The sequence below is a fragment of the Grampus griseus genome (genome assembly GCF_964374135.1).
Source record: "Grampus griseus genome assembly, chromosome: X".
Classification (NCBI taxonomy): Eukaryota; Metazoa; Chordata; class Mammalia; order Artiodactyla; family Delphinidae; genus Grampus; species Grampus griseus.
The window spans coordinates 42685457-42705844 of NC_138999.1; the positions used below are offsets into that span (position 1 = coordinate 42685457).

Genomic DNA, 20388 nt, shown 5'->3' on the forward strand with positions numbered 1-20388 from the left:
AGGGCACCCTCCTCCCCAGCCCACCGTACTCTTCCAGTCCCCCAGTAGGGAAACATTCACTGCAAATTTACTGAGTGCCTACGATGTGCAAAGCTCTGGTGGAGGCTGCAGAATACCCTGGTAAACTTGGGTTCCGGTTCTCACCCCGTTTTTAGTCATCAGAGCTCGGGTGGGGCCCTTAACTTCTCTGGGCCTCGACTTCCCCCTCTCACAGGTGGAATAACAACATCCCCTGGGCGGAAAGAGTTTTCCCATGATGCTGGGAAAGAGAGGCAGCGCCTGAGGCAGAGCAAGGCCAAGAGCTCGCGCTGGCTCCCAGGGCCAGGCCTCCTTGGCGGCCGCCAGGTAGGTCACCGCGCTGGTTGGGGCGCCAAGCACGGGACTGGCCGGCCTCAGCCGCGTCCAAGCCCGGGCGGGCCGCCAGGTGAGCGCTCCCGGGCGCTCCAAACGCGTCGCTGGCGGCAGTGCGTCCACCAGGCCAAGTACGGGTCATGGAGCCACGCGCGGGGGGCGCCACGGACCCTAAGGGGAGCAGAGGAGGTACGGGGCGCGGGGTGGGAGGGTAGTGGGCGCGTCCCTGCCAGCCCTCGCCCCGCCTGTCTGCTTCTCACCTTTTCCTTCTGACAGGTGGTAAACAAAGCAGCCCTGGCGCCCTAGCGGCTGCGGGCGGCGGCGGGGGAGGGCAGGGGCCCAGCGACCCGGGCTGGGCTCAAGGCGCCCTACCCGCACCCGCGCTGTGGGGCGGCGCACCAGACCCGGGGGTCTCTCCGGAGTCTCCGGGGAGGTGTGCCGGAGGGGTCTGCCCAGGGTCACTGGGGACACCTGGGCACTCGGGGTCTTTGGTGAATTGTGGGGTGTTAGGCTGGGGGCTCCGGGGATATGTGGGCCAGCAGGGCTGCCTAGGATAACTGGAGGGGAATCGGGGGTGCCTGGGCCACAGGGGGCAGACCGTGTTCTGTTGGGACATCTGGGGGAATCGGGATACTTCTCGATGTTCGGAGGAAGAGTCTGGAAACTGGAGTTATAGGGGAGCAGTGAGAGACCTTCAGAGTTATTCACAGGGTGTTCGGAGGTGTCCAGGAATATTGGGGTTAAATAGCTGTCCAGGGTGGGTGCAGTTTTGGGTCCACGGGCATACCCGCGATGGTCGGGGGTCGCGGGAGATGAGAGGGGCAGTCGGTGACTTTCAGAACTATCGAGGGAGTGGTCTCGGGTCTCCGGGATCTTGAGGGGCATTCTAGGTCTTCGGTCGTGAGGGGGGGGGGCTGTAGGTGGTCGCTGAGACTCAGGGTGGGCCCTGATCTGTTTTTTTCACTCGCGCAGGCCGTGGCCTTCCCCCGCCCGCGGGCCCCAGAGCCCGGCAGCTCCTGGCGCGGCTGGACGCGCGCCCCCTGGCGGCCCGAGCTGCGGCCGACGTGGCGGCGCTGGTACGCCGGGCCGGCGCCACATTGCGCCTGCGCCCCAAGGAGGGTGCGTGATGGGGGCGGGGCCTCCAGGGGGCGCGGTCGGAGGGGAGCGGGGTTCTGGGGGGGCGGGCCCAGGAGTGTTAGTTACTCCCCTGGGTGGGGCCAATGGGTGTGAGTTGGGAGGACGGGCCTCGGCGGTGATTCAAGGGTGCTGGGGTTAGCCTAGATTATTCCTCTAGGAGGTGACACAGAGGGTTACTGCAGTAGGTGAACGTTGCAAGGTTAGTTGTGGGTGCGGAGCTTGATCTTTACTTTTGTCAGCGGGGTTTCGAGTGGAGGAGGTGGGGCCTGGAGAGGGTTGGGGGCAGGCATTAGGCTAAAGGGCGGGCCTGGAATGTTAGTCAAGGAGGTGGAGTCTATAAGCGCACTGGGGAAGCGGCTCGAAAGGTTAGGAGTAGGTTAAAGTTTATAGGCTGATTGGAGGGCGGGGCCTGGAATCTAAAGCAGCGGAATCCTGGAGTAGCACCCTGCACGGTGAGTCTAAGGGTTTAATATGAGGGGCGGGATCTGCGTGTTATTAGAGGGAGGTAGGAAGGTGTTTAGGATTATTCAAATAGCTGGTCCCAGGGTTATTAGCTAAGAAGGCGGGATCAGGATAGTTATTCGTGTGGGCGGAGCCTAGTTAAATGGATGAGCATGTCTGTCTCTGCATCCTAGAGGCAAGGAGATGAGATGAGGCTAGAAACATTAACTCAGTAGGCTGGTCCTAGATAGTTTCTTTATAGTACCCTTCCGACTGCCTTTTTCATCCCCCAGACAATAGCGTGCTGGATTCTGCAGACATAGAGGTCACAGACAGTCGCCTTCCTCATGCCACTTTCGTGGAACACCGGCCCCAGGTACCACCTTGTCCTCCTTCGAGGCCACCTGCCTCGAGACCGGCAGTGTATGTATACTTGTGTCCTTACTCCAGCATCGTCGGTCAGAGACCTTGGGTACACGTACCGCGCCACCCCAAGTGACCGAGGGTAAGGCACGTCGTGCTTCGAAGCCGCCCCAGGCCTCTGGTCAGTTCTGTGTGGAACTCGTTCGCAGTTCCGTGGGCTTTGGCTTCACATTAAGTGGAGGCCGAGATGCAGACGGGGACGCTCCGCTGGCAGTTCGCGGGCTGCTGAAGGACGGGCCAGCACAGCGCTGCGGTCGCTTGCAGGTGAAGCATAAAGCACCCTCCATTCGACGGTGCCTGCCCTGTCCTATCCTGTTGTCGATGTGCTCTCCATTTTGACCTTTCTACAACACCCCTTGCCTTGCACTCTTGCAGCCTGGCGACCTCGTGCTCCACATCAATGGAGAGTCAACTCAGGGCCTCACGCATGCTGAGGTCATGGATCGGATTCGCACAGGAGGTCCCCGGCTCTGCCTTGTGCTAAGCAGGCCTCCTGAGACCCACCCCGGCAAGCCTGAGCGGGTGGGAGGGCCCTGGAAAGAAGATGGTGGGTTTCTCAGAGGATTGGGGTCAGGGATCTGTGAGAGGAAGAGGGTCGCAGAGTGGAGAGGCTGGGGACCTGGGTGAGAAGGGTTTGGTGGTCACAATGGGGAGGATCAGGGCTTGGTGTTTGTGAGGGTCATGATATTTTCAAAAGTGGGGATGGGAAGACCAGGGTCCCAGGATAGGAATAAGGGTGGATTTCAGAGGGGAGGCTTTTGAGGTACTGTGAGGGAAGAGAAAAGAGGGGTTTGGGGCAAAAGTGGTTGTTCAGAAAGAAGGGTCATGGTCCTCAGATGGGAAAGCAGAGTGGGTCTCAGTGGAGAGGGGATGGAATGGGGATCCAGAGGGTAGGGGGTCTGGTCCCAAAAGACGAGGGATCCATTAGGGAAAGGATTGGGAGTTGAGGAAGGTGGGATGAGCAAGGGAGAGAGTCTGGGATCCTGTATGGGAGGGATTTGACTTCCTTTGGGAGTTGTGGGAATTGATTCCTGAGGGGAGTGTTCTGCATCCAGGAAGGGAGGGGACTCGGGAAAGGAGGTGTCGGGTCTTGAGGAGTGGCTCGGGTTCCCGAAGGGCGTGTCCATTCATTGACGGAGGTTTCTCTGAGTACTGGGGTCTCTGTCTCCCGCAGCCCTTCGAGTCTGCCGGCCACCCTCAGCCAAGGGGCCCCATCTCCGTTCCCCACCCTATCGCCTAATCTAATCTGCAGTCTTGCCATCCCCAGATCGCAGTGCAGATCCTGGGGGACCAGAGGTGACGAGGTCTCGAAGCTCCAGCACTTCCCCACTTCAGCACCCTCGACCCCGTACGACGCCCCAAACCCGGGGCAGCCCGGAGTCTAGCCCAGGAGTGGCGGACGACCCCGCGGTTCCTCCTCCTGAGGGCCGCACAGAGGACCCCAACGACCACACCCCGGATTCCCCTGGACCCTGGCTGGTGCCGAGCGAGGAACGGCTCTCGCGAGCCCTAGGGGTCCCGGGGTCCGCGCAGCTAGCCCTGGAGATGGCAGCCGGAAGGCGGAGGCACTGAGCGTGTAGCAGACGGGTCACTTGGTACTGCCCAACCTGGATCTGGTGTGCCCCGCCCGCCGCTCACTAGCATCATGGGGAGAGCTTCCTTGGCCTTCTCCCCCTCCTGCTTCGCAGTCGACCAGCCCTTGCTCCCCTCGAGGCGTCAGTGGTACGGCCCTCCCGGACCGGCCAGCCCTGCGCAACTTGCTTCGGGCGGGGGAGGTAATAAAATGGTTCGATCCGGTCTTAACTTGCCAGGTGCTCTAGGCTGGGTGGGGCTCCCGAGTCCTACCCGTAAAGCAGCGGGTGGGTCGACCTGGTTGTGAGGAGGGCCTCTTCTAGCAACCATTGGCAAGCTTACTTCCTGCTGTTCCTTTCATGCCTCTAGAGAGGTCTTCGCTTCTGCCGGCATAGCCCCACGCCGTTCCCCTTCGCCAACTCCTGCTTCTCTCCCCATTTATTCATTTCACTGTTTTGGACGTGTGCAGGGCTCAAAGTTAATTATTGCGCGTGGCGTGGGGAATGCAGAGGTGGGCCTATTGTGGCGGGGAGTGCACCAGTGTACCCACAACCCCGGCCAGGAGTCGTCCAGACCCTCAGCTGGGCTGGATAGCAAGGCTAGAACCGGGGCGGCTTCCTTCGCCGAGAACCTGCGGTCTCTCACTTCCAGCCTGGTCTGCCAGCTTTGGCTGGCTGTAGACTGCCACCCTTACGGCACTGGCTGGGGCCCCGAAGCCCCCTTCGGGGCGGAGCCAGGAAGGTGTGAGTCAGCGGGCCGGGCTAAAAAAGGCTTTTAGAACCCTTGGGCCGCGCCCCCCTCTTCCATAGATGGTGAGGAACCGCAGCTGGGCTTGTGTGCACACGCTACACGCTGGGCGTTCCCGGTCCTGGGAGAGGCCCGAGTTTCCTCCGTCCTGGGAACAGAGCCCCAAAGCCGGGGCTTATATGGCCAGCTGGACTCCGGTGTAGCCCCAGTGCGGGCGCTGACCGAGGCCAGAAATGTCCAGTCACCTCCGCTGTCACCACATCCTGAACACTTTGTCCCATCCCCCCAACGAAGGAAGCTGTGGTCTGGAGGGAATGGGCAACTCTATCCCCTATGGGGAGGGGCTGGGGAGGTGAGGGAGGGAAAGGGCCCGAGTGTGAGTGTCCAAGGTGGCGCTGGGGAGGAGAGAGGGACTGTAAAACTAGGCTGGGAGTTGGGGTATAAAGAGGTGAAGAGGTGAACCCTTGAATGATTAGCGCTGTAGGCACTGTGGGGGAGTGCACTGGGGCTTCTAGTTGACCCTAACTCAGAGCCTGGTAGAAGTGTGGCTCTAGGGAAGTCAGGAAAGAGCTCCAGAGCCCCAGTCCTATAAAAACAGTCACACCCAGGAGACTAATAATATCGATAGTACTGCCAGCCACCATTTACTTGGTCTTATCCTGGCTACCGGCTTTACTGGCACTATCTGTTTCCATCTAGTTACACATCGACTCAACAATTCCGATGTGACCATTTCACAGAGGAGAGAAATGAGGCCCAGTGAGTATAAATAGCTTGAGGAAGTTGGGGATTGAGGCAATATTTAATATTGCCCGATTCCCAAGCCTGTCCTCTTAATCTCACCTGCATTTGACAAGTATTAATTGAGCCCCAACTGTCTACCTTGCCCTGTGATAGGCACTGGTGAGATGCTGGAGGAATGAAATATAAAGATTTCTAACCTTGTGTAGCTGAGGTAGTGGGGGGGGGTAGACAGATGTCAGAAAAGAAAATACACAAGAAGATGAATAAATAAAAGATAATTTCAGAGAGAAGTGAGAGTTAGGAAGATAGCAAAAGGTTATGGTGGGGGAGGTAATGATGGTGGGCTGCTGGCCTCTTTGAAGACATAATATTTGATCTGGGACCTGAGTGACCAGAAGCTAGATGTTTGTAGAACTGGGGGAAGGGCATTGACAGCAGTGAGAACAGCAAGTTCAAAGGCCCTGATACAGAGCAGAGTTTGTTCTGTTCTAGAAACTCTGGCATGGCCTCACAGAGTTGGAAAGCAAACACTCAGCCTTGGGAAAGGTATGCTTCATGCCTTCCACTATCCAATCCCTCTTTCAGCAACCTGGGCTGAAAGAGGGGAGCCCCTTAGTTTTGTGGGACCCCAGGTTCGGGGGTGGGGGGGAAGCAGGTAGGCCCTTGGGTTGAACCATCCTGGCCTTCCAGCCATGGCTCTCCTCTCCTCAGATGAGATGAGAATGAAACCAACACTCACTCTGGAGAGAGTGTGCCCCTCAGCACATCTTGGGGGAGATCCTGATTCCATGACCAGGTGCATGTCTCAGACGCAGAACTTGAGGCTGAGTCAGGAGAAATTACTCGCTCAGGATAACACACTCTTCAAATGTCATCAGCCTTTTCACCCAGTCTGGCACCCAGCAGCCTTCCCCTCATCTTGCCAAGCTCACGGCAATAAATAAAGCTGTGCTCCTTCCCCATTCTTCATCTAAGACTGGGCTGACAGCCCCTCTACTTAGAACCAGGAAATGGAAGCCCAACATTTGGGGCCAGGGCCTCCCTAGAATTGCAGAACAGAGAAACAGACCCTGAGCCCTGACACTATTAATAACGTCCACCCTTCATTTACCGAGCAGTTTGATGCTCAGCAGGCTTTGTTCTCTCTCAGCCTGTGCACTGGCGAGGTCTCATTCCATCACTGCTAAGAGGTTAATTCCATGGTCCACGATCTTTTATCCACAATTCCAAAATCCAAAAAGCTTTGGAAACCAACAGTTTTCCCACAAGTTGGGCACAATTTGGTTACAAAACTTGACCTGACTTAACCAGGAAAAATTTTTGGTCCTGGCCTATCCCACTTACTGTGAATGTCCACACCATTCCTTGAGGAAATATTAACGTGTTTTTTTTGTTTGGTTTTTTAACGGGACAGTCTCAGACCCCGCTGAGAGTGTTAAATAATATGCCTTATACGTATTGAGAAAACTTTCTAAAATCCAAGATATTCCGAATTCTGGAAACATACCTGAGTTTAACCCTGGCCTCGGCCGTTTTTACAGCTAAGGAAACTGAGGCATTCCCTTCCAAAGCCAAATCCCCATGGTTCTGAGTTGAGGCAGCCCTAGGCGCATTGGTATTCTAAAAGCGTGAAGGGTCTCTCCAGTGCAACACATGGCTCGCAGAACTGCCAAGCCTCAGAGGCTGGCGCCCCCGTAGATGGGACGCCCTGGGGGCTGTGCGCCGGGCGGGTAGAATCCTTGGCGGGAGGGGCAAGGGGGCTTCCGGGGCGGCGGCCACCTGGCCCGGCCCGCTCCGGCCCCGCCCGCTTCTGCTCCGCGCGGTGATTCACTCCCTCCTTCGCCCCGGGGCCCCCTTCCCGGCCAGACGGCGGGCAAGACGGCTGGGTGTGTACCGTCCTCGAACCCACGAGCAAGCGAGCAGATTCTCCGCGCCTCTCGGGACTCCGGTCCACGCCATGGCGGATTCCGAGCGCCTCTCGGCCCCCGGCTGCTGGGCCGCCTGCACCAACTTCTCACGCACCCGAAAGGGAATTCTCCTGTTTGCTGAGATTGTGAGCGTCCCGGGACTGGCGGGTGGGCAAAGGCGGGGTAGGGTGGCTGGACTACGCGGAGTGGGGCAGCTCCGGGGGAGGCAGGCGCGTGGCCCGGGCTTCTTGGCAGTGGAGCGAGGGGTGCGTGGGTTGGTGGCGCAGGCCCGAAACCAGGGGCGCACGGAGGACGAGTCAGTGAAGTTTGGAGAAGGTGGTCGGGAGCTGCTGGCCCACGGGGTCAGGCAAGAGGCCCATAGGGGCATATGGGGGGCCCCATGGAGAGAGACCCCATAGACTTATCGGTGGACTCATCGGAGGGGTCCCCAGGGGCTGGGTGTTGGGGTGCATCCCGTGGCAGGGCGTGGCGCGGCCTGGGCACTGGCGGGAGGGTTGGCAGAGCGCCCAGGGGCGGGACGTGTTGGGGTGGGGCCCCCGCGCGCTAGTCCCGCGGGGTAGGGTGACCAGCCCTCCCCCAGTTCTTCCTCGCCTCTCTGTGGTGGGGTGGGAGGTCCTCAGCTATTTGGGAGCCTTGGTTTCCCGTCCCTCTCAAAGTGGGCGCCTCCTTTGAGTCACTTGTAAAAGGGGTGCGGCGCCTTTAATGGAGCCCTGCCCCTCTGGTATCGCTCTCACCGTTTCCCAAAGGGGTTGCTGGGAGAACCGCACGTCCCGCCCTGTCAAAGCCCTGAAGCTGGCGCCGCGAGTGCTCACTAAAAAACACCTGAAGGCACCACTCCCGGCAGGCCATCCTAGAAGGGAAAAGAGGGGAAACTGAGGCACCTAAATCTACTCCTTATTAGCTGGGTGATCCTGGATAAGTCACTTCATGTCTCTGTGCCTCACTTTTCTCATCTATAAAATAAAGATACTAATGATAGTACCCAGCTCATTAGGTTGATGTGACGATTGAGTGAATTGATACTTGTACAGCTCTTAGAACAACATTTGCAACACAGTGTGCACACAATAAGTGTTTAGCTATTATTATTTGTCATTTCCCAGTCCTGGTATGCATCTGAGTTTGAGGCCCCCAATTTAAACCAGTCCCCTCAGCCCTGGGAGTTGATCGAGGCCCCCTTTCACATATCCTTCCAGATATTGTGCCTGGTGATTCTGATCTGCTTCGGTGCCTCGACATCAGGATACTCCTTCTTGTCGGTGATAGAGATGATCTTTGCTGCTATCTTCTTTGTCGTCTACATGTGTGACCTGCACACCAAGATACAGTTCATCAACTGGCCTTGGAGTGTGAGAAAGGGGCCACAATGGCAAGGCTAGGGAGGGGCTCGGGAAGTTGGGATTGTGGGGGGAATTCTGGACACTGACTTCCCTCTTCTCCCTACACCTCACAGGATTTCTTCCGAACCCTTGTAGCGGTCATCCTCTACCTGATCACCTCCATTGTTGTTCTTGTTGAGAGAGGAAACCACTCCAAAATCGTTGCAGGGGTAAAGGCTGTGGAGTCAGCTCCAAAGCACAGAGAGAGGGGTTTGAGGATCCTGGGGTCATTTCTGCCTCCGCTTCTGCCAGAAAGTGTGTGACCCACAGTAGGTCACACTTGTCCTCAGGGCCTGCAGGAAAGTCTGACCCAGGCCCTGGTTGTCCTCCCCAAATCATTTGCTGTAAAGGGCCATCCCTTGTCCGACACAGGGACTTTTGTGGGAAGCACAGAGAGGTGGCCCCTTTGTCGATACACTAGACTATACCATCTGCTAGAGCTTTGTCTCAATGTACAGTATGAATGGCGTGCCTTATATGTGGGGCCACTGTGTGGCTGCACTGTGTTGAAAGGTACTAGGAAGAGGGAGGGTGGGGTAGAGTCCAGTCTCTGGCCTTTCCCTGGGGCTCTCTGGCTTGCCAACCTGGGGCTTTAGCTACCATCCCTGCATGGGGTAGTCACTGGAGGTGGTGGATACAAGGAGGCCGAATAGGCTGACTAGCCTAGTCCACTCCCACCTCACTCCCATCCCCATCCCCAGGTGCTGGGCCTAATCGCTGCATGCCTCTTTGGCTATGATGCCTACATTACCTTCCCCTTGCGGCAGCAAAGACATACAGCAGCCCCTACTGGTAAGTGTGTGGGTGTGTTGGGGGGGTGTTGCTAAGGGGGTGAAAAGAAAATGGGTCTCCCAAGGGGCATGAATGCCAACTCTGTCTCTTATTGATACTTAAGGCTTTAGTGCCAATAAGTACCATAAGCTTCAGTATTCTTATCTGCAAAATGGACATATGGATCCAGCCAATGCGTCCTCTCTTTTCCTCTTGCAGACCCTGCAGATGGCCCGGTGTAGGTGAACTCCCTTCATTTCTCTCAGCAACCTGCAAATAACACCTCCATCGAAATAACTCCTCCCCGCCCCTACTACAACACTCCCAGTCAACTCCCAGCCCCCTACTGAGGTAAAAGTGCCTTTATCGCGAGAATTTGTCTTCCAGGCTGCCAATCAACTCCTCCGGGTATGGCCACCTTTATGGGTGTGCCTAGGTTCCCCCTTCCTTCTGCAGTATCCAGATGGAGACACCAGTTCTGCCTGGACAATGCCCCCACCTAAGCCACAAAATGACGGAAGAGGGTGCCTCAGATTTCAGACTCCAGGCCCCAGGTTGTAACCCACTCCTAATAACCTTCTCAGTGTGCATGTGTGTGTGGGAGGAGAGGGGTTCTGTGGAGGAATAAATAAATAATAAGCAGATTATTAGAACATATGATAGTGAATAAATTAATCCTTTGATCAAATGTAGCTAAATCTCAAGCATCAGGAGGGGGAAAACTGGGGGGAGCTGGAGCAGCTGGAGCAAGGAGGTAAAGAAGCCAGGCCTGTTTTAAAACAAATATTAAATTACTTCAGTAATACAAACAGATGAAGGAGGGAGGAAGGCAAGGGATTTATGACTTAAGTTGGGGGGCTGGGTCATCATCTACACTGACTTGAGAATGCAGCCCTCCAGAACTGTCACTCCTTCAAGCCACGATGCAGTTCTTGTCTCTGGCCTGGCGAGGCATCCCTGGGCGAGAGTTCCTGGGGAGCTGTGGAGATGGGGAATTGGGGGTCTCAGTTGCAGTGTCCTGAGCAGGCATTGGCCTGCACAGGTGTGGGGGCAGTGGGATGCGTTCCCCTAGGAAGAAGCCGTCGTCCTCTGAGGATTCGGAACTGGGACTGGAGGGCGAGCTGGAGCAAGATCCCGAGTCGGACCCTGATCCCAAGTCACATCGATGGTGGCGACGTCTGCCAGAGTGGCGGCGGTGATGGTGGGGGTGGTGATGGTGGGGGTGGCGGCGATGTATGGGGCCCCTGGGCGGGGGGCTGCGTGGCCTGCGGCGCTGGGCTGGGGGCACACTCAGGGACCGCCGCGGGCCTCCCTCAGACACCAAAGGGTCGCGGAAGCTGACGCGTGGGGTGCTCTGGCGACCAAAGGCACCATCTTCTGGGCGCGGGTCCGGCTGGCCGGCAGGCCCTGAGGGTGGTTCGGGGACACTGCGGAGCCCCAGCTCGGGCATGGAGTGGCGGTGAGGGGCCCCTCTCAGAAAGCGGGCAGGCTCCTCGGAGCCTGCAGCTGGAAAGAGAGATGGAGCGACTCCCTGTATCTCTCGCCCCACCCCTACCCCAGCCCTGGGGAGGCCTTTGGAAAGGGTCTTCTCTCTCCCCCATCAGGACTGGGAAAGTGGAGGCAGGCATGGGGCGGGGCAGCGAGGTGGGGAGTCCGGGAAATGTGAGGCCTGGGGCAGGTTCTGGGTGGAGGGAAGGTTGAAAGCAGGAGGAACAGGACCAGATGGATTGGTGTATGGGGTGTGGCCGGGGTGGGGGCGTGGCTTCTGGTGAAAGGGGAGTGGCATAGGCTGGAGCAGACAGGGTCTGGGATAGAATGGGGGCGGGGCCTGGGGGGCGGAGGGTGAGGGGTAGAGGGTTTGGAGGAAAGGAGCAACTTGGGCTCAAGCTGGGACAAGTTGAGGTAGGGAAAGGGCCCTGTACAGAAGTGGGGTGGAACCTGGGTTCACGTTGGGGTGTAGTTGGGGATGGAAACTAGGCCTGGAATGGTTTGGGGACGAAGCCGGGGCTGTGATGGGGGCGGGGCCAGGGATGCCACAGGTGAAGGACCTGGGCGAATCAAGGGGCGGGGACAGGGTTGAGGCGGGAGCACCGGAGTGGCTGGGCGTGGCTGGAAGGTTGGCTCACCAGGCGCTGGCTCGGTGCTGGTGCCTTTTGTGGAGGTCTCAGATACCCCCTCCACAGCAGAGAAAGAGGCTGTGAGAGGTGTGGAGACCGTGCCTGCGCTCCAGCTGCGGCGGCCGGGCCCCGGAGCCGTGAGCTCGGACCCCAGGCTGCAGGCTCGGGAGCAGAAGATTAGGCCACGGCGTGGCAGGAAGGGGCGGCCCAAGAGGGCTCGCCCACAGCGACTACAGCAGAAGCAGCGGTCTGAGGCGTGCCAGTGCTGGCCCTCATAAGCCATCTGGCCCTGGTCCAGGCCTGCGGGGATGGACACGAGGGGGAAAACTGAGGCAGAGCCCCCAGGCATATTCCCAACCCTCCTGAATAGGGGCCCTTCTTGGGAAGAGGCAGGGAATCTGAGGCAGGGTACCCAGAGATGCCCTCTCCTCCCACCTCTCCAGAATGGGGCCCTTCCTCATCATTCTCTCCTGGAAACTGGCTGATAAATGTCTCCTCTGCCTCCCTTTCTTTCCCAGGGTGGGGGTAGACGTTGGACTCCAAGATGTGGGTCAGGCTTAGACATTAAGAGGTGGCTTCAGGTGGAAGGAGAGTGAAGGTGGACCTGAAGAAGAGGCCTGGGTGGTGGCGGCAGGACACAGAAGGTAGGGCATGGCCTTGGTGGGAAGGGAGTGGGTCTTAGAGAGTAGGGTCTGGCTTAGAAGGTAGGGTTTACCTAGGCTGATGGAGGAGAGTCTTAGAGAATAGGGCATAGCTTGGAGTAGGGGCCAGGCTGAGAGGGTAGGAGGGTAGCTACGGTGGGGGGCAGGGCTAGGAATTAGAGGGCACTCTGGAGGTGGACCTAGATGTGTAGTGGTGCCTAGTGTAGGTGGGGTTTAGAAAGTATGGCATGATGGGGGGACATTGGTAATGGAATTGCAGGGAAGGGTATAGGGCTACAGTGCTGGAGCTAGACTTAAAGTATGGGGTATAACGGAAGATGGGGCCTGGAAGATGCCCCCAGGAAGAATCCTGGCGGTGGGGCTGTGACCCAGCTGTCCATCCATCCCCCATCCAGTCCCATGTGCACCCACCAATGTGCTCCCCACAGCCATCACAATACTCCGCGTGGCGGGCCTCGTAGCAGGCGCAGCAGTGGGGGCGGCTCTGACGCATGACATAGCGCTGCCCTCCCAGTGATGCTTCACACTCAAAGCAGCAGAAGTGACCCATGTGCCAGTGCCGGCCCTCGGCCTCTGTGCACTCAGGGGAGAAGATGATCTGGGGGGCAAAGGCCATCCATGGCCATCAGAAGGGCCTGCCCCTGCCCACCCTCCGTTCACACCCCTGGGCAGAGAGACACGAACCTCGTCACAGGCTTGGCAGCGCGGGCGCAGGCGTTCAGCATGGTGGCGACCACAGTAGACCTTGCCAGCATGGTAGAAGTAGATGAGGTCCACCAGCAGCTCCCGGCACGTGGAGCACACAAAGCACTGTGGGTGCCAGCAGGCACCCAGGCCTGCACGGCTGGCAAACACGGCGATGTCCCCACCTCCAATCTGCTTCCCGCACTGCCAAATGACAGGTGGATGCTGTCACCATCACCAAGATGGTAGGATGGATGGGGGTCAGCCAAGGCGTGTCACACGTGGGCCTTCCCCGTGGCCTTTGTGACAGGCCCCATCCAGGGGGTAACTTTGAGATAGGCCCTGGATGCTGCTCCTGGGGGAGACCACAGAGACAGGCCCTATTTCTCGTGGGTGGCCTTAAAGGCAAGTCTCCCCTTTAGGGGGTTGGGGAAACCATAGAGACAGGCCAGGCCCAGTTGGGGGATCTTAGCAACAGACCTCACCTAACAGTAAGATCTAAGGTTAGGCTCCACCCACCAGGGGGGCCTTAGAGATAAATCCCACCCATCACCCAGCTCTAGAGACAGGCCCTGCCACTGTGGGTTGGTTCTTAAAGACAAGTCTCAATCATAAGAGGACCAAAGAGATAGCCCACGCCCCATGTACACTGCATGGAGGGGAGAAAACTCTTTCCAGGGCCTGGCAGATGGGCCCTGTACCCCAGGGCTTGGAGCAAAGGCACCATTACTCACTGAGGCCCTCCATGGCTCACCTCCTCACAGATGGCCCCAGTGATGGTCACGGGGAAGATGCGCACGGTGCCTCGCCCCAGATTCTCCCGCTTCCGCTGCTGGCTGAAGGCTCTGAGTTCTTTCTTCTCTTCCTCTTCCAGAGCTGTGCAGTACTGTGCCTGGAGTAGTGGGGATCTTCCAGGCTCCTCCCCTGATGCCTGCCCCCAGCCTTCTTCCAAATTTCATCTATGCTCAAAAAATTTACTTCTAGGCCTTTATATAGATGGTGCTTCCTGCCTTACATACCCACCCCTTACCTCTTCTGCCAAGGCACAGCTGTGGTTTTGCCTGTCCAGACCTGTCACCTCAGATCAGCTCACCTTTCCTCCTCTGACCCTGCCCACTTCTTTCCAGCTGCCCAGCATTTGTCCAGGCTGTGTCCCCTACCTGGCATGCCCTTCCTGTCTTCTGTCTCCTCACCTCACTGTCATGTGGGGGCAGCTGGTGCAGCAGCTGTTTGATCCTGTATTTCTCCCCGGGACTGTTGACGTAGGGGACCTTGTCCTCTGGAAGGCAGCTGAAAAATTGGTATACCTGGGAGGACATGGGGGATGGGAGAAAACAATTGAGACTAGGGGTGATGCAGTGGGATGGTGGGTCCCTACTTTTCTGAGAAAATTAAAGTCATCGTGAGGGAACTTCTATTGACCCCCTCCTCCCTACAGGCCAGATCATTTCTGCCACTTCCTAAGCATACTGAGAGTTCCCTCATGTCTTGACCCCACTTTTCCCTCCATCTGCTGCTCCACTTTTCTTTCCCCTTTATAGCAAAATTCCTTGAAGGAGTTGTGTGCATTTGCTGTCTCCACTTCCTCTCCTCCCATTCTCTCTAGACCCCACTACAGTCAGGCTTCCCCGCCCCCTCTGTCCCTGCCTCTCCTCCAAAGCTATTCCTGTCATAGTCATTGATGATATCCACATCGCTGAACTCATTGTTCAGGTCTCAGTCTTCATCCAACTTGACCCATCAGTAGCACTGGACACAGCTGGTCACTCCCTCTTCCTGGAAACACTCTGTTCCCTTAGCTTCCAGAACACCACACAGCCCTGGGTTTGTTTCCTCCTACCTTATTGGCTGCTCCTTCTCTGCCCCTGTTTTGGTTTCTCCTCAACTGGCCAACCCCTAAATGTGGGAGGGTCCTCAGGTTCAGTCCTTGGTTCTCTTGCCTCTGTCTACCTTCAGTCCCTTGGGAATCGAATCCACCCTCATGGCTATAAATACCATCTCATGGCTAATGCCTCACAAATGCATACCTCCAGCCCTGTGACCTCTCACTTGAGTTCCAGACAACGTGACCACTCAGATGTCCAACAGGCATCTCAAACTCCAGATAGCCAAAACCAAACTTATGCTCTTAGCCCTCAAACTTGCTCCTGCCTTGGCCTGCCCCATATCAGTCAATCCATCCATCCTTGGGGTCATCTTTGACTCCTCTGTCACACGCACAAGCAAATCCTCTCAGCTCTATTTTCAAAATATAACTAGAATCTGACCACCACTCACTACTTCCACTGCCAGCGCCATCATCAGTCACTTGGACCATTGCAGTAGCCTCCCTTTCACTGATCCCCTGCTTCCACCCTCTTACAGTCCATTCTACACTCAGCAGCCAGAGGGATTCTGTTAAGTCCTAAGACAAATCACATCCCTTCTCTGCTCACAAGCCTCTTGTGTCCTCTCCCTCATTCAGAGTGGAAGTCAAAGTTCTGTCCATGGCCTCCGCCATCTCTGACCTCACCTCCAACTACTCGCCCCATTGCTTACTGTGCTCCAGATACACTGGTCTCCTCGCTGTTTCTCATACATGCCAAGCACACTCCTGCCTCAAGGCCTTTGCATTAGCTGTTTCCCTTGCCTGGATCGCTCTAACCTCAGATATCTGCATGGCTCACATCCTCACCTCCTTCAAGAAGCTCAAACATCATACACTCACAGAGGTTGACCTGGGCACCCTATTTACAATTCTAACATCTCTCTCTCTCTCTCCCCCCTCCCTCTCTTCCACTTCCCTGCTCTATTTGTTCCGTAGCCCTTACACCATCTGACGTATATTTACAGGTTTGCTTATTGGCTCTTGCTCCCTTTGGGAATACAACCTCCATGTGGGCAGATGTATTTTGTTCATTGCTGTGTTCTCAGTGCCTAGAACATTGTCTGACATGCGGTAAGTGCTCAGTGACTGTTTGTTGAATGAATCAATCAATGGAAATGTAGTGAATGAAGTGCTGGGATAAGACCTGAGGTAAGGGGAGGACAGGAGAGGGGTGAACAGGTCCTGAGGAACTGGCCCAGCGATCAATCAGGGTTCCCTGCTAGACCACAGAGGGGTCAGAAGGACATGCACAGTCTGACCACGCACCCTAGAGTTTCCCTGGAAATAGGTTCCCACTTGAGTGTGCATGTGTGTGTGTGCCCACTGGTGAGCAAGAGTGGGTGGTGGTGTTTGGTCACCTGCTCGGGCTTGAGACCAGGGGGCACCCAGGCATACTCCTCCGAGGCACAGCCGGAGTCGTCGTCAGAGATGGAGTGGCGCTGGAAGTCTGAGATTAGCCGACACATGATGCGTTCCAGGTCCACAGGCACTGCGTGCACGGCGTGCTCCTCCCGTGGGCATTTGCAGTGCTGGCAGATCTTTCTGAGGGGACCGGGATGGGGGGTCAGCTCCTAAGGGATGGCCCACTTGGACCTCTTGGCAGCCCAAGGAAGTCCAACTGAGGGCCAGAGACGTTCAGATTATCACCAGCAAAAGACTCCGAGCCAGACAGGGGCCTGGGGGCGGTGCTGAGCGGAGGTGGGGCTGTGAGCCAGACTACTGTCAGGAGTTGGCCGGGGCTGTGAGGGGCAGAGCGGCCAGCTGGGGGCAGGGCTGTGAGCTGGGAGTGGGGCTGCGGGGCCTGGGCCGAGGATGTGAAGGGGTGGTGGGGCTGTGGCAGGTCTCAAGGCCATCCCCTGACTTTCAGCACTGGGACTTGGGTCACACTCTCCCGGCAACGGGCCTGAGTAGGGGTGGGGCTCTGAGTCTGAGATTGGAGTTATAAATCTAGGGGTTTCCCCTCATGACTTTGGACGTGGTGGGGGAACTTTCCCTAGGGGTGGGCTCTAGCTTGTGCTGAGGCTCTGAGCCTGAGTGAGTAGGGCTCTGTCTGTGGTATTTTATGGGACGTTTTGGGTACAGGGCTCCACTAGGATAGGACCTGGGTCTGGGAGGGGAGTTCTGAGCCCCAGAAGGGGGCTGGAGGTCAGTGGGCGGTTCTTAGAGCCCGGGACGGAGGATCTCCCTAGAGATGGGACTCAGAAACTTGGAGCACATTTCTGGGGGCGGGGCTGTGTAGTAGGCGGAGCTCTCCTGGGAACTGGACAATTGGGAATGAGTCAGGGGCGGGGCTCTGGACCTGAGCTTTCTCTAAGACCTGGCTCAAGCCTAGGGGCGTGGCCTAAGTTGGGGGGGGTTCCCCTAAGGGCAGGTTCCCATAAGGGCAGGACCCTGACGAAGACAAGGTCCTGGGATGGTCACCTACCTCCAGCCATGCAGCAGGAAGCCGGGGCACTGCTCCCTGCAGGAGTTGCAGGGCTGGCCTCGGTCTGGGTCCTCTGCTTCTTGAGGCTGTAGTGGGAGGGGGCAGACGCGGGACCCGGCGAGGTGCGCGCGGGCGGGGAGGGAGAGAGAAGTCAACGCCCGCCTCTCCACTCCGAGGCCGGCAACCACACGCCGGGGCATGTCCCACCAGGGCAACGCCGGGCAGGCTGGGACAGAGTCCAGAGCGCGGGGGAGGGGGACACAACCGAGGTAGAGGCGGGGGAGCTGAGGCCACCTCCCTGTATGCCGCCCCTTTCAGGGAATTCCCCTCCCCGGGCCAGCACTGGACTCCCCTCACCCAACCTCGACACCTCCCCACCAGCCTCTGACTCCTCTAGGCCTCAAAACACCTCCCCCTGAACTCAGAGTACTCTCCCCACCAAAGCAGAGCCCCTAATCTGGGTGTCTCCTCTCAGGCCTCATCTCGGCCCCTTCTCCACTCAGGAAGCCAGCAGCACTCCAGTTCCACAGGGTAGGAATCTGAGACCCCGTCCTTACTTGGAATGCCCACGTGAGCCCTGCTCCTCTTTTCAGAAGCTCAAGAGCCCATCCCCCAAACCCTGGCTTCACCTTTTCATACCCAAGGAACTGAGACCCTCCTCCAGGATCTCAGGAGGCCCTTGAGCCATTCAGAAACCCACACCCCAAGAAGCCTTGGCCCTTACCCCTCATATCCTAGGGCTATTCACTCTTCTGGACCACCAAACGCAGACCCCACCCAGACAGCCCCTCCAAGGGAAGAGAGAGACCCTCCCATCTAGGAAGTCAAAAGCTTCCTGGCTCAAGTGGAAGCCTGGAAGCCCTCTCCTCACAAATCCCAACCACTCGACTCTCAGTATTAGGGCACCCCAGGAATGTAGGGCCTCACTCCTCAGTTCACCTTCCGCCAAGGTACAGGAAGAGGTCCCTTTTCTCATAAGCTCAGGAGGCCCCTGCTCAATCTAGGACTCCAGGACCCAATCTTTTGGCTCTCAGAATCCCCTCCCATAATTCACCGGAGAGGGGAGTGCACCAGGTCCCCGGGGTGCTGATAAAGGTGTGCGGAAAGGTGATTAGGGAGCAAGGGCCACCACGTTCCTTCATCCACATACTTCCAGCAGTCCCAGGCCCTCCGGTTTGGGAACCCTGAGGATGGGGATTCCCAGATCCTCTGGGAGCGCCTCCTCGCTATCCCTATCCCCTGCTCCCTCTCCCGGGCCTCAGTTTACCCTGACCCCCACCGCTGCCCTGAGTCTCGCTCACCGCGCGCCCTGAGCGGCGCCTCCGGGACCCACGCGCGAACATGGCGCGCCCAGGCAGGGTCAAGCCGGGCCGGGTCAGGCGAATGGAATCCTTGTGGCCGTCTGGCCACCGCGCATCCGGCAGGGGAGCTCTCGGTTCCGTAAACCTGACACCGGCGTAGGAGGAGCGCGCCCAGCGGGGTCCGCCCCTGGGCCTGTTGTCTCTCCCGGGCCAAGGCGCCCCCTGCCTAGAGGTGAGGGGCGCGCAGCCCAGGAACGCCGTGCGCGAAAGCTTCCTTGCACTCCTGCCTGGGCGGGACCTGGGCCTCAGAAAACACGGGCCCCACAGCCCCCAGGGTTCCACATGGTCTCTCACAGGACATTCTAGGCCTTGAGGGCTCTGTAGTGGAGGACTGGGAACTTGGAAGTGGCGACCTGACCGCAAGGAGTGTGCGCTACAGTACTTGTACTGACGCTTTGTGTGATTTCTCTTGGATGTTTATTTGGGGGATGGGTTAAAGCCACCTCTTGGCCCCCTCCCCACTGGTGATGTTCTGAGGGTCTCTTTCCCCCGGATGAATGCTGCAAGAATGGTCCCAAGCCCCATCGCAGCCCCAGCTGGTGCTCCCTCACCCCATCAGAGAGCTCGATCTTATGTCCCCGCCCCACGTCCCTGTTCTCATCCGTTTTCAGAGCCGGAGGGGGTTAAAGTTACCGGCCAGGTTCCGAGGCCCTCTTCCCTGTTCGCTCCCCATCTTTACAGGCCCAGCTGCGATGCCCCCTAAGTCCCGAGAAATAGATTTTCAAGCCTTCCCTCCCCTGCTCTCACTTTTCTCTCTCCCGTGATTCTTTCCCTGAGCTCATTCCCTGAGCTAGGAGTCTCTCCGCGCTCTCAGGCTTCGCTATGCCTCGGGGCTGGGAGGAGGGGGTCCCCGGCACACAGCCAGAACTCCGGTGCCCGGCCAGGGTCTCTAATTAGGCACCGCGGTGGCGGCGGTCAGCCGGGCCCTTCATCGTGGGCGCCGGGGACTTCACCCCCCATCCCCACCGCGCCCCATCACGCACATCCTGGTCACTTCCCGCCCCTCCCTGCCCCAGGGAGGAGCCTGAGACAGGTTATAGGGAGTGAATGAAAGAACTAACGAGTCACCTTGGTGCCCCGCCTCCCGGCCTTGCAGCCTAGTCGGTCTCCCGGTTCTCCAGCTGGACCAGAGACAAGGAAATAGAGAGACATCAGGGTCTGAAGAATGCGAGGCGGGTGGCTAGAGGGAAGTCTCCCTTTGAACCGTTTGGGGATTCAAGGACAGGGCTCCACAGGGGCTGGGAAGGGGCATGGCTAAGGGACCAGAATTAGAACCGAACCCTAGAAAGACTGGGCATTCGGTAGCCAGTAGTGGGGCAGTTGTCAGGGCTACTCAGAGAGTGACTTAGAATGATCGGCAGGCGAGAGGCTTCACAGAGGATAGGGCTCAGCAAAACACTGTTGGAGGGGCCGAAAATGGTGGGGTGACTCGAACGGTGTCCAGCAGGTCAGAGGCGGAGCTTCCTCTCGCCTCCTCTTCCCCATCTTTCTCTCCCCCCTCCAAAAAGACACACTGAGAAGTAAGAGCCGTGTGGACTAGGTGGTTGAGGAGTTTATTTAGGGGAGAAGAATTAATCATATTTTTTCCTTCTCGGGGATGGAGTCTTCAAACAATACCGAAGGGCATGGGAAAGGGTGGGGGTCTGGAGAGGAGGGGGAGGGGCCACAGCCAGACAAAATGGCAACACACGAGCACAGGCACTACCGACGTCACAGACACAGCAGAGGGTGCAGGATAGGGGCTCCAGACCGGGCCTCCAACCACTCCGGGACGGATGG

At 57.8% G+C, this 20388-nt stretch overlaps 3 protein-coding genes across 5 annotated transcripts; 2 read left to right on the forward strand and 1 right to left on the reverse strand.

Moving 5' to 3' along the window:
- Positions 1–430: 430 nt before the first annotated feature.
- On the forward strand, positions 431–4158 carry LOC309839627 (PDZ domain-containing protein MAGIX-like). Of its 2 annotated transcripts, none has more exons than XM_082681473.1 (6): positions 431–540; positions 1324–1470; positions 2223–2305; positions 2380–2616; positions 2728–2899; positions 3620–4158. In XM_082681473.1, the coding sequence occupies exons 1-6, from the start codon at positions 492–494 to the stop codon at positions 3922–3924; spliced, it is 993 nt and encodes a 330-aa protein (XP_082537599.1). In that variant the 5' UTR covers positions 431–491; the 3' UTR covers positions 3925–4158. The 2 variants fall into 2 exon arrangements, with proteins under 2 accessions (XP_082537599.1, XP_082537600.1); XM_082681474.1 differs by having other exon boundaries at positions 2728–2860.
- A 3050-nt stretch (positions 4159–7208) lies between these two features.
- Positions 7209–10146, forward strand: PLP2 (proteolipid protein 2). Its single transcript, XM_082681652.1, has 5 exons — positions 7209–7468; positions 8540–8692; positions 8797–8892; positions 9424–9514; positions 9713–10146. The coding sequence occupies exons 1-5, from the start codon at positions 7373–7375 to the stop codon at positions 9733–9735; spliced, it is 459 nt and encodes a 152-aa protein (XP_082537778.1). The 5' UTR covers positions 7209–7372; the 3' UTR covers positions 9736–10146.
- A 7-nt stretch (positions 10147–10153) lies between these two features.
- PRICKLE3 (prickle planar cell polarity protein 3) lies at positions 10154–18662 on the reverse strand. Of its 2 annotated transcripts, none has more exons than XM_082681651.1 (9): positions 18550–18662; positions 17249–17334; positions 16182–16365; positions 14150–14263; positions 13711–13848; positions 12957–13160; positions 12684–12870; positions 11620–11910; positions 10154–10999 (listed from the first exon to the last, which is right to left on the reverse strand). In XM_082681651.1, exons 1-9 carry the CDS (start codon positions 18589–18591, stop codon positions 10407–10409), a joined length of 1839 nt encoding a protein of 612 aa, XP_082537777.1. In that variant the 5' UTR covers positions 18592–18662; the 3' UTR covers positions 10154–10406. The 2 variants fall into 2 exon arrangements, with proteins under 2 accessions (XP_082537777.1, XP_082537776.1); XM_082681650.1 differs by lacking the exon at positions 18550–18662 and having other exon boundaries at positions 10154–10262; positions 10374–10999; positions 17249–17350.
- Between the last annotated feature and the right edge of the window lie 1726 nt (positions 18663–20388).